This window comes from Phaenicophaeus curvirostris, chromosome 18 (genome assembly GCF_032191515.1).
Source record: "Phaenicophaeus curvirostris isolate KB17595 chromosome 18, BPBGC_Pcur_1.0, whole genome shotgun sequence".
NCBI classification, from domain to species: domain Eukaryota; kingdom Metazoa; phylum Chordata; class Aves; order Cuculiformes; family Cuculidae; genus Phaenicophaeus; species Phaenicophaeus curvirostris.
Genome location: NC_091409.1, coordinates 11914530 through 11927477, shown reverse-complemented (window position 1 = coordinate 11927477; position 12948 = coordinate 11914530). Strand labels below are relative to the sequence as shown.

The window sequence follows — 12948 nt, the reverse complement described above, 5'->3', positions numbered from 1 at the left end:
CGTTCCCGGCCGGTGAGTCCGTGCGAACGCGCGATGGCGGCGGGCGCGAGGGTGTTCGCGTTCCGGGACGCGCGTTGGGCGCCAGACCCGGTGCTGGAGCCGGGCCCGGCCGTGCGAACGCCGCAGCCGGTGCCGCTGGTGATCGACAACGGCTCCTTCCAGACGCGGGCGGGCTGGGCGTGCGCAGATCCCGCCGTGCCGGCCGAGCCGCTGCTGCGGTTCCGCTCGCTGGCGGCTCGCAGCCGCGGGGCCCGCGCCGGAGCCGAGACCCAGGTGGGCAACGACCTGGGCAGCCCCGAGCCGCTGCGCTGGCTGCTCCGCTCGCCCTTCGACCGCAACGTGCCTGTGCAGCTGGAGCTGCAGGAGCTGCTCCTCGACCACATCTTCCAGCGGCTCGGCGTCTCCTCGCAGGTGCAGCCCGGGATGGGGCTGAGGTGCAGGAGTTTGGGTGGTTTGGGAGGAGTTTGTGTCTGGTAAGGTTGAGAAGTTCGGCATCAATGTGGTTGTCAGGGGTTGTTGTGTTGTCCCTCTGCTTGTAGGTGCTCACCCTGAACAACCTGCTGTGGCCACCCTGGCCGGGCCTCCCCAAGGATGGCTTTCAGACCCTCCTATCTGCTTAGTTTCTCCATGGCTTTGTGGTGCAACAGAAGTGGGAAGATGCACCTGCAGTTTGGATTGTAGCATCTTGTTAGGTTGTGGCTGAGAATCATAGAATCACTAGGTTAGAAAGGACCTTTGAGATCATTAAGCCTAAGCATACTTGATCACTGCTAAATCGTATCTTGAAGTACTTCATTTACTTGTCTTCTACATACCTCCAGGGATGGTGACTTGACCAGAGAGCTGGCAGCTAGAGTAATTTTCTGAGGACTTAAAATGTTACTGGTTTTGTAATGTGCCCTCATTAATAGTTCTTATGCTTCCTTGTTTTGGGTACCCAACTGGACTGGGAGTTGCTGTCCAGACTATGAAGCCTTTTGCCTGCATGACAACACCAGGTTGAAAGCTTTACTGAATGCTGAACTAAACTTCCACCAGTTTTCACTCGCACTTTACTTACTCATTGCATACATTTTGGCTACATAGTTTTATAATAAATTTTATATGCTTTTAAAAATTCTTTCTCCTATACCCTTAAGAGTTTATTGTTTGGTTGAACTAACATTGGAAGCCCTGCTGTAGAGAAGAGTTCTTTTTTACCCCCTTAAGCACTAAATGCAATTTAACTGACATGATTTATAGCCTGCATGTAAAGTGCTTTCTCATTGCTGCTTTGGAGGACTTTTTGCTGATGTTCAAAAGAAGCAGTGGGTGGCAAGGCCCTGGTCCAGGTTGCCTGGAGAAGCTGTGGATGTCCCATTCCTGGAGGCGTTCAAGACCAGGTTGGATGAAGGTTTTGAGCAGCCTGATGCAGTGGGAGGTGTCCTTGCCCATGGCAGGAGGGGCTGGAACTGGATGGTCCTTAAGGTCTCTTCCAACCCAAACTATTCTTTGATACTATAAATATCCTTTGGTTTTTCCTTCATATCTTCACTATCGTTCTTTCCTGTTGTCTCTTCCAGGGTTGTGTGGATCATCCCATTGTTTTGACAGAAGCGGTGTGCAATCCTCTGTATTCGAGACAAATGATGTCAGAGCTCCTCTTTGAATGTTATCAAGTGCCTAAAGTGTCCTATGGCGTCGATAGCTTGTACAGTTTTTACCACAACAGAAGGCAGAACTGGCCCTGCAGTGGTTTGGTGATATCATCAGGTTATCAGTGTACACACATTTTGCCAGTCCTGGAAGGCAGGTGAGTTCTCAGGGTGCTGAGTATGGTGCAGCCTCTCTTTGTCAGTTATTGTCTTTTCAGTGGTGCAAATACCTGTTCCTCTAACATCCAATATTCCAGCTCCTGCAGTACAAGCTCTCATCAGGTCTTAATTTATACTGACGAGTTAAAACTAGGTCTGCAGTTCTGTTGAATTTTGAATTGAAGAAGCAGTGCTGTTCTTGTACGTATTAAATTTCTAGTTACTAATCACGAGTAGGTCTGTACTTTCAAAAATAATAGGGGTATCTGCCCCAAGTAAGATCAGGCATTAAAAAAATGTTAGGTTTTAAAGCAGCTTTAGGACAAAAGGAAATGCTCTTCTGCAGTTCTTGAGGCTTTTATCATTCTGATTATGCCAACTGTGAAATGTTACAGAAGTTAAAGGAGCTACCTTTAGCTCCACTAACCATCACTTTTCTTATTAAAATAGAACAGTTCTTCGTTGTAGCCAGGATTCTTTAATGCTTGCATTTTCTTAAAGCAGAACAGAGCCTTCCAGAAAGTATCTGTGATAAACATGACACTGGTTAGACTTTTTGTCTGAGAAAAGCAGGTGTGTTAGATTCTCTGTTAACTGAACCTTGAAGTATTTTTCTGTGAATATTCATCTGTCTACTTGACCACATCAGAAATTAAATAATACTGGGGAAAGCTTAACTGGTGGATTGCTCCAGTCTTAGTTGTTTCTCTTTGTATTTTCAGGTTGGATGCGAAAAACTGCAAGCGTATTAATCTTGGGGGGTGTCAGGCAGCCGTGTATCTCCAACGCCTGCTGCAGCTGAAATACCCGGGACATTTTGCTGCCATCACTCTCAGTCGCATGGAGGAAATACTGCACGAGCATAGCTACATTGCAGAGGACTATATAGAAGGTAAAACCAGCTGTGATTTACCACTAGATGGTGCTCATCTACACTTAGTTTTGTTCTCTATATCCCTTGTTCTCAAATTGGTTGGGAGTCTGGCAGAAATACTCTGCTACTATTTTACTTTCTTTATAGCTCTTTCTGGTAACTTGCCTTATGAGACATGCTTGACAACAGGTTCAAATATAACATCAAGATATAAACAAAATTAAATTACAAACCCCCCTGTATTAGTTCAGACTTCACTGTGAATAAAATCTGTGATTATTTCTGGGGAAATGAATTTAAAATTTGTTTCTTTTATTAGTTACTTTACTCAGTACTTAGAGTAAAACACTACATTTATTAGGGTGAGTTCCACTTTTGGCTATGTTTCTTATCTACTTTAAGGTTTCTGAAAGTGTAGAGGAATTCTCGTGAGTTTTTGTGAATTAAAGAAGTTTTTAAATTTCTATGGTAAATGTTGTCTTGAGTACTGGCTGAAGAAAAGTATTTTCTTAAACTAGTCACTTACAGAAGAGCCCACAGGAGTCCTTAGAAATGCATGAGAATTCTCCCTTATCTTGAGAAGAGACGTTAGTGTGCACTTACACTTCTTAGCGGTTTGCATTTCCTCCATGCTGGAGATCAGAGCAGCAAGAACCACGTGCACTGCCTGTGTGACTTCTCCTCTGAGAGAGGAGCTACGTCTGGGGACAGCTGCCAAGAGGGGACAGAATCCCAGGCTGGACCATTGTTCCTTGCGTTCTTTGAAGTCTAAACTTCGTGTGGAATGTGTACAAGATACGAATTGTTATTGTCAGCCTGGCAAAACAGTTATTTTGCTTTCAAAACATTTAGAGCTACAGAAATGGCGATCACCAGAGTACTATGAGAATAACGTGCACAAGATGCAGCTGCCTTTCTCTAACAAACTGCTGGGAAGCACTCTGACATCGGAGGAAAAGCAGGAGAGACGGCAGCAGCAGTTACGTCGACTTCAAGAACTCAATGCACGTCGTCGAGAAGAGAAGCTGCAGCTTGACCAAGAGAGGCTGGACAGGCTACTATACGTACAGGTAATCAAGGTAGAGTTCTCTGTGTGATCCTTCGGGAGGAGGGCAGGCTGCCCTTGGAGCTTTATCAGAAGGTCATGCATCACTATAAAGGAGCTAGAATGTCCTGTGTGTTTTCCGATTGGAGCTTTTAAGGTTACTTGCAAGATAAAAGGGAGAGATGATTGATGCAGAGGATGCTTCCAGATTCTGAACAGTAATGCTTTTGTGAAATATTTTGAATGCCGCTGAAGCGTGCACATCATAATGTCTAGTAATGAAGGGAAAGTGTCTTTACACGCACCATTGATAGATAGTTCATTACCCTGTGTTGTTTGTCACAGTGAACTCTGATCTGTCTGTAGGAACTTTTAGAAGATGGTCAAATGGATCAATTCCACAAAGGTTTGGTGGAACTGAATATGGACTCTGCAGAAGAACTTCAGTCTTACATCAACAAATTGAGTCTGTCCATTGAACAAACGAAGCAGAAAATCCTACAGGCAGAAGTCAGTATTGAAGTAGATGTTGTGGACAGCAAGCCAGAGGTATAACGTTTTCACCAAATTAATACTCTTGTCTCTCAGGGAATTAAGATTCTGTGCTTGAAACTGTGCCTGTTCAGACTTTTATTGATGAACTAAGCTTTTTGTTGAATGCACCAAAACGCATTGTTAATTTGGTAACTGCTTCTCCCTTTTCCAGCTTTCCTATGCAGCCACAGAAAGTGGCAGTTTTGATTTTATAGGGTATGCCTGAAGTCAGTAACTCTTCTTACGCTCTTCTGCACTGTGCTCTGGGACGTTTCTTGTAGTTTGGTTCTATGTAGTTCCAAGCATAATCTGTACGTTTCCTGACAGCTGAAGTATAAAGTAACATGAAATCAGAAAATTTCCTTAATTTCTTGCACATCTTTTAAGAAGCTGGAAAAAAAGAAAATAGCCCTCATGAGTGAGAAGGGAAGCTGCAGCATCTTCAGTGCTGTGTTTGTACATGCTCCTGGCAGTGTATGCCAGGCACTGTACTTAAGGATGACTTGCTTAGAGAGCTGCAAACGCAGCAGCTAACGTAATGATTTTTTTTTTCCGTACTTTAAGCCAACCTCTAACTCTGCTATTGCATTAATTGTGGTGAAGTACATGGGCCTGGTATATTAAAGATATTTTTCTTTTCAGTGTCTGACAATTAAATGCTGTGGAGTTTTAAGTGCTTGTATCTGAAGTGATTATAATCCTAAACCAACCATTCTTAGGTGTCTCCAGGCTTAGAAGAACCCACCAAGCTTTTTGTTAAAAACAGTGTTTGTTTTCTTTTCTGTTCTTGCATCAGATGCAGAGAACTTTATGGTAAACAACTAGTCCTTTGCCTTCATTGTTGCTATCTTTTTTTGGTGCCGTTAAGCGGTATGTTCTGTTCAGTTAGCAATGGAAGATTAATTGGTACACTTGGTTGTTAGAGTTGTCTTGAAGATGAGAAGCTTATTTGTCTGCTTTGCCAGTCTAATACAGGCCCAGCCCATAGCAGCTCTTTCTAAGAGACAGTCTGAGGCTGTTCGTGCACTTACCTGACATTGTCTTTCAGTCACGTAAGACAGAGCGTTTTTGGTTATATAAGTCTTTGCTCAGGAAAAGGTAGAGAAAAACAGAAAATTGAAGCGTACAGGAGAGTGGTGCTGGATATAGAAATTCTGGTGTCTTACGTGGAACTTGAGGTGTAGCCAAAACTAGCAGGTGAGCTGGTTTCTTCTTGGTTATATTTTACTTATTTTTAATGGAAAAGTTCGTGTAAGAAACAAAATGACTGCATTTGAGCAAAATTGAGGTAGCTTATGGGCTTACTCTTGTGGTAAAGAAACTCCCTCCCTTCTGTCAAAAGAAGGTGTTCGGGAAAGAGATAATTGAGACTGTCAGCTCCTTGTAATTTTGCCCAGTGGTTGTGCCTAAGTTCCGACATGTCGGGTTTGGATCCCGTGCTCCTCCTCTTAACTAAGTGTGATCTCAACCTTTGGAATGAATCAGCAAGCCATTTTGTTTGATCTGTACGTTGTGAGAGAGCCTACAGCTATCGTGAAATCCATTTGTGAAGACAGACCATTCCTTTGTGATCCTGAAAAGGAAACTAGAAGCTGTGTTGTCCTAGGGCCTGTGCCAACTCTTCAGCAGAGTTCTGCATTTCTTTCTGTTGCTAGGTTTGAGGCATATAAAGAAATGGGTTTTAAAAAGCATACGTGTTTCAGATAACTTCAGGTGACTGCAGTTTATTTGCTTTAATAATGAGCACTGCTTAGAGTTCAGTTCGGTTAATGGTTAGTTTTTAAGTGAGCCGAAGCTAGATAGTTCAGGATGTGTATATGGTCTAGCTTTATCTCACGCTGGTATTGCTTGCTTGACATTGCAACAAATGTTTCAAGGTTAAAATAACAAAACAAATCTGTAGCAACAAAATTCTAACTGTAAACACTGTAAGGCAAAAATAAGATCATTAAAAAGCTGCTCCTAGGCAACAACAGTGAACCCTTACTCTAGGCTTTCCGTGATGTTTGTTGTTGGAAAGGGGCTTTAAGAGCACCCTCACATCTGTATAAAATGTAAGGGCTTTTGGTATATCCTGTGTGCAAATGCCAGGTGGTTGAAACTCAAAAAATTGTGTGGCAGCTTTGTAGCTGGCAAATATTTGTTTTCCAGTCCCACACAAGCAAAGCAGGGAATTTAATGATAATTATAGAGCAGTTAGAGGTGCTGGGAGTGCACCAACTTTTAACCAATTTACAAAGCTATTTTAATAAGTTTTAGTATGTCGCTATATTTATGATATGGCTGGCTAGGATCCTAGTGATCAGCCCATTGGCTAATGCCTTAAATTTCTTGGGTGGCATCGTGATAAATTTATTGAGAATATTTGGATTTTGTGCTTGGAATGTATGTCTGGCTTAACTCCTGTTTTCTGGATTGGTCACCATTTCAATTTTGGTCTTGAGGGCTGGAGAACAGCATGTTCGGTTTTGGCATTTGAAGGAGTGAAGATTTGAGGGAATTGGTGTTGAATTTTCCCAATGTATCACCAGAATTGAAGTTCTATTTGTGCCTAGCACACCTGAACTAACTTACCTTAATATACCTCCTCTGTTTGCAGACTCCTGATTTGGATCCATTAGGCAGTGAACAATCACTGGAGGATGTGGAAAGTATTAATGAGTTTGAACCTTTATTTGCTGAGGAACAGCCTGAAGTTGAGAAGCCTGTTGCTGCAGTGCAGGTTTGATTTCTGTACAACTCATGCCAGAGGTTGCTGTGTCTCCATTGTCCCAGCAGTCTGCTGACATTTCTCCAAATGCTAAGATTGCTGCCTGCTCTTGGAATTGATGTTTAAACTATCTGAACAGGATATTACGAGAGGAAAAGTCCTCACAATCTTAGCTGATTGTTTAGAGCATAAATATACCCACTTAACTCGCTCAGCAGGCAGTGCCTGTTGTAGCAGTGCCATGTTATTAAAAATGTCCTGCTCGGCTGCTTTTGTGTGTGATCTGTAGCCCAGGATTGCATCCCAGTGGGCACAGCTTTTAACATATGAGGCCAGGCCGTAGAATTGAGTGGCACCAAATAGAGTAAAGTGTAGGAAAAGTGCAGCTTCCTTGGCCTTTTGGAACCTTTTACAGCATGGCCCTTTCTCTGAGTGTTACAGTGGGTTTTGTGCAGAATTCTTGGGAAACTTTGCTTATTCCATTATAGACTATTACTCTTCTTTAATATAATTTCTCACTACTTTTCAATCTTCTCTTTTTAAAGCCCATGTTTAATCTGGCAGAGTACCACCAGCTTTTCCTTGGCACTGAAAGAATCCGGGCTCCAGAGATTGTCTTCCAGCCCTCCCTGATAGGAGAAGACCAGGCTGGTATTGCAGAAACAATGCAATATGTCCTTGAGAGGTGAGTTTAAAAGCTACTCAGTACTTACTTCAAGCAACTAGTCTTGTTTTGATATCACCTTTTGCAATACTGGCTACCAAACACTTCTATGAGAAAATATATGGCTGTTCAGTTTGTAGGGAGGTGTGTCTTTAGGAAAGGCTGAAGTTGGTTTTTGTTCCTTGTAGGTATTCAAAGGAGCAACAAGCTATTCTGGTCCAGAATGTTTTTCTCACTGGTGGGAATGCCATGTACCCTGGACTGAAAGCCAGAATCCAGAAGGAACTCCTCGAAATGAGGCCATTCCAGTCATCTTTTCAGGTACGTGTATTGACACGATGGTTATGTGAACAGTCCGTTCGTTAGTGTTCAGAAGTAGTTCAGGTTGGAAGAGGAACACAGCAGGTGTGCTTAGAGCATGGGAATGGAGAGTGGTTTAGGATAAGACACTGGAAACAGCTGGTTTGACCTGAGAAGATGAAGGGTAAGCAAAGATACCTTTTGCTTTTTCTGAAGACAGAAAGAATAAGCTGGATACTTTGGAAAAGGAAAACCTGCTTCACCTAAAGGACAGTGCACACACAAGCATGTTTGACTGGAAATTTGCCAATTAGGATTGGGACAATTACTGTCTGGAACAAAAAGAGTAATTGCTGGGCAAAACTGTGCTCACTTCAAAATGAAGTGACATGTTTGGTTTTTCACATGTAATGGCTCTGGGACAGCAGTAAAAGGAATTCAGAGAGCATATTGCAAACCTGTGATCCCTTGCTGCGTTCTTAGTAGCAAGCACAGTACAAGCTAGGCAAGACCCAGAGTTTGCCATGCATTTTGTAAGGAGACTTGCAAGAGTCTCCCTTGCTGTTCTGAAACCACCTTGCTTTCTCAAATTTACTAACTTCTCAAATAGAAAACTAGGTTATAAACCAGGCAGAAAACCAAAATCAGTGCAAATATGATCTTGAGATTCCACAACCCTTGTTTTGTACAGTTATTGTACGTAGTTCTGAGCCAGATGTGACTGACAAACTTAGTTACAACCATATCCTTGGTAGTTTTAGGAAAGGTGTTGCTTGTTAGGTTTTGAGCATGTAACTTGTGGGAAGAAAGTGAGCACGTTTTCTTCTGCTTTTAGTGTCACAGCTTGTAGCTGAGTAAGCGCTTCTGTCTTTCCATTAAACTATACAGTCTGTAGTGTGGTCCTATCAGCAATCTGTCACTTCACAGATATTGCACATGGGATTTACATGGTGCCTAGTCTAGCAAGCCCATAGCTGAACCAGAAGAGCAGTTCACACTACAGTAATTGCAATAATTTAAATGGAAGTATGACTCTATACTGGTGGAATGAGCGTGTGTGGCCCTTTCCCACACGCAGTGAGTGATTTCTTAGCCTGCAGTTTTCTTCCCTGCTACTTTGAGCAGGGAGGAAGTTTTGCTGGAGAACTTGATATTTGCTTTGCAGCCACTAACTCTTCCAGCTGTGAGGGCTGTTGGCTTTGGATGTGGTATACCCATGTGCTTTCTCAACCTATAGAAACACCAGGTTTATGAAGAATTGATCTCAAGGTGAAAACACACTTCAGACTCTTTCCTAACATTACTCTTCCCCAGAGGCACTGAATGATCAGCTCAGACTTCTGAAATTAAATTAATATACTGTGTAATCTGTCTAAAAAGGGCTTTTTCTCTTGTGTTGAAAAGATGTCGTTGTTTTATTTTCCTTCCATCCAGGTTCACCTTGCTTCCAGTCCTGTTTTAGATGCGTGGTACGGAGCTAGGGAATGGGCAGTAGAATACGTGACCCGTGAAGAAGGCTGGATAACCAGGAAAGACTATGAAGAAAAAGGGGGAGAGTACCTCAAGGAACACTGTGCTTCCAATGTGTATGTTCCCATTCGCCTTCCAAAGCAGGCCCCACGGACAACAGAGGCGTAGGCACCTAGCAGAGTGCTGACATCCAGCACAGGCAATCCTTGTGAGCAGGTGTCGCATCACGTCTCTGTCACAGACCTTCAGATGGAGGTAACAGTGCAGAGAAGAGTTACTGGGTTGCAGTGTGAGCTGTGCAGGAGGTGCAGGCCTCAGCCTAGCCTTGCTGGCTGCTCAGAAGAGCGCTAAGTGTATCATCCAGTCACTGGAACGAGGAGGATAAGCTACCCCGGGATGTCAGCTGGAACGGTCGTAGCACTTGGAACGCTTAGTGCTGCTCATGCATAGCACAGCAGTGTGCAGCAGCAAGGAGGGACACAAGTGCATTCCAGAGAAAAGTACCTTCTTATTAACTTTCACAGTAAGCCTCAGGTCTTTTTGAGAGTATATGTTTTACAGCTTTTGTATATTTAATTAAAATGTAGTGGTTTTATACTGCTTTTATGGCGTGCTCCAGAAGCTGGGCTTGTACCAAGCAAGTCAGTCCAGCAGGCGTCTCCCTTGCTTGTCGGTGCCAGCGTTGATCAGGATGCATCCTGCCGCTGGAGGCCGAGGGGCTGGTCCGTGCCTTTCCTCCTGAAACCTCCTGCACTCACATCTTATTCGATTTCCTTCCTGCTACACGCTTTCTGTTAAACTGCCACTGAATAAGCGGTGGGATTTCAGATACTTTACTTCATTTATGTCAGTAATATTGACGTCTTTGTTGAAACTGAATTCCTAGTCACACAAAGCACTGTCCAGCTCTAAAGACAGAACCCTCCATAAAGCGCAGGCTAGGAGAGCTGCCAAATCTTGTGCAGCCCTGAAGTTTTGGCATTAAAGCAAACTTTTTGCTTTACCAGTAACTTGCATATTTCAGTGTTTTTGACCTGTTTAGGGCACACCAATAAGGATGTGTTTGGTTGTACCTTGCTCTGCAATGTTTGTTTGCAGGAAGGCTCCTGTCCTGCAGAACAACATATTCTGGCTTAAATTTGACTGGAGACTCAGTTATTACATTGAACAACTTGCTATTTTGTTCCCAAAGGAATAATCAATACTAAATGCTGAACTGAAACCTAAGCAGACTCTGTCACTTTGGCAAAAGCTGTAAACTATTAGGCTGGAAAAGGTAAGGTTATGGGTAAAATATGCAAATCATAACTGGTATAAAGGAGGTGAAGAGGTGGTGGCTTACTGTCCACAAGGGCCACAGAACGCAAAAATAAGTTGTCAGCTGCCAGATTCAAAACGAAGGACCTGAGGTGCTTGGAGGGGTTGTTGCCACGGTATGTGATACACACAGAAAAGTATTACCTAGATCTATGATTTAAAAAAAGAAAAACCTGGTCTCACCTGTGTCTGGGAGCTCCTGCAGTCATGTATTCCTTGGTGAGTGTATGAGAGAAGTGTTACAGACCTGCTCTCTCACTGCAGCACCCAGCCCTGGCCCCTGTCAGGTGGGATACAGGTGCTGGGAGGACCTTTGGCCTGATCCTAACAGGCATTGGCGTGGGGGGAGGAAATGAGAGGATTGTTGCCTCCAGGTAACCTCAAGTTTGGACTATTGATCCTATCCCTAGGTGCCTGGAGGCATACTAAGTTTCAGGACCATTATGGCAATTCTATGGGTGGTGAAGAATGTAGAAAAACACGCTGTGCTGAAACACGGTGAAGTTACACCCCAATGAAGTGTCTTTTCTCAGCTCTGTTTGGCTGGGAACAGAGTCTATGATGTGGCATTGTTGTCTGACACCTCTCTGAAGCAGCTTTAGCTTTAATGGCAGTAGGTGCTCAAGATTTAGAAATTGTTGCAGTACCTGATGTTGGTTGCAAAATAGGTAAGTGCGTGCTGTGCATAGAACTGCTGCAGAGCCAAGGCCTGAAAGGCTGTAGGGGAAGGTTTTAATACTTGTTTGGCCGAATTGTGCCAACCACTTCACTTGCATTAGTCCAAAGCAGAACTGTCTAATTCTGTACAGAGATGCCAGATGAGCTGCTTGAACAGCTTCAGGGAAGCATAATTTTATACTCTCCTAAATATTAGCTGTTAATTTGTTAATTTATATCCACATTGGCTGGAGTAACTGTTGAAATAGCCTCAAGTTGTGTCAGGGGAGGTTTAGATTGGGTATTAGGAAAAATTTCTTTACTGAAAGAGTAGTGAAGCATTGGAACCATCTGCCCAGGGAAGTGGTGGCGTCTCCATCCCTGGTGCTGTGCAAAAAACGTGTAGATATGGAACTTCGGGATGTGGTTTATTAGGTGTGGTGGTGGTGGGCTGATGGCTGGAATGGATGATCTCGAAAGTCTTTTCCAACCTTAATGATTCTACGTTTGTATGAACTTGGGCAATGTGATCACAGTCACAGGCTGTTCTGAACGTGCTCGTGGGCATTCAGTTGATTGGAGTAGCGCCATGAAAAGCATGAATGTTACAAAAGGGAATTAATGTTAGCCGTTTCAGTTCAGTTCCCTGATACGGTTTGCTGTGGTGCTATGTGACCATTGGTACTGGTGGGAGAAGGATGGAGGGAGTGCATGTTGCTCAGTGCTGAAGCACACAATGGTGTTATTTTTGACGGGAGTCCTTGTGGAGCTCTGCTGTTGTGACACTTGTGGCAAGGTTTTCTTGTACCCAGGTGCAGAATTTGGTTGTTTTCCATGTAATTGAAACAGGGCTCATCAAACCCAGAAGAGGCTTGGACTGTTTCTTCTGTGTGTTGGCTTGTGCCACCTGCAAGGGGAGCAGGCCAAAAAGGCACCTGCTTTGCTCTGTTTTAATGGGACTTCTGATTGTGGGAAGAGCAGTAGGAGGAATTGTTGTGGTGAGAAAACTGTTCACTGAAAGAAAAAATAATTCTATGGACAGGAAATCTGAACTGGTGCTGTGAGGGCCTTTGGCAGACAATCGTAGGGCTGCTCTTGAGTGAGCTGTTATGCAAGCAGCCACAAAATCTGTAGCGTGTTTATCCTGGCGGGTGTCCTGCAAGCTGACACAGTGCAATTGCCAGTTCAGAGATGGTCAAGTGGTTCCCATTTGGCCTGCAGTGTATTAAGTTCAAAGCAACCTGTAACCTTATTATACAATTCAGTTAGCACCTAATTCAGGTCAAAGAGTACAAAAGTACACGTTGCAATTTAACAGGTGTGGTGAGCTTGGTCTATTTAATCTAAAAGAGTGCAAACTGGGTTCTACCTTTTGCGGGGTCCATAAGGCCTGCTCCAAGTGGAAACACCACGTCAGTGAGAAGCCCTGGAGACTAAACATAGAGCACGTGTTTAATGTCCCAGATTTCCGTTTGAGCTGTATATGAGCCTTGCTTTTGGTCTTCAAGGCTTCTTAAGTTTCCTGTGCCATAGTGACTTCAAACACTAACCGTTCTTTGCTAAATCTCCACTAGGACACCAAGA

General features: G+C 43.7%; 1 protein-coding gene across 1 annotated transcript; it reads left to right on the top strand.

The window, feature by feature from the left end:
- Nucleotides 1-10358, top strand: ACTR5 (actin related protein 5). Its single transcript, XM_069872128.1, has 9 exons — nt 1-411; nt 1563-1792; nt 2516-2685; nt 3520-3737; nt 4079-4261; nt 6846-6968; nt 7502-7641; nt 7809-7941; nt 9355-10358. The coding sequence occupies exons 1-9, from the start codon at nt 34-36 to the stop codon at nt 9556-9558; spliced, it is 1779 nt and encodes a 592-aa protein (XP_069728229.1). The 5' UTR covers nt 1-33; the 3' UTR covers nt 9559-10358.
- The last annotated feature ends 2590 nt before the right edge of the window (nt 10359-12948 follow it).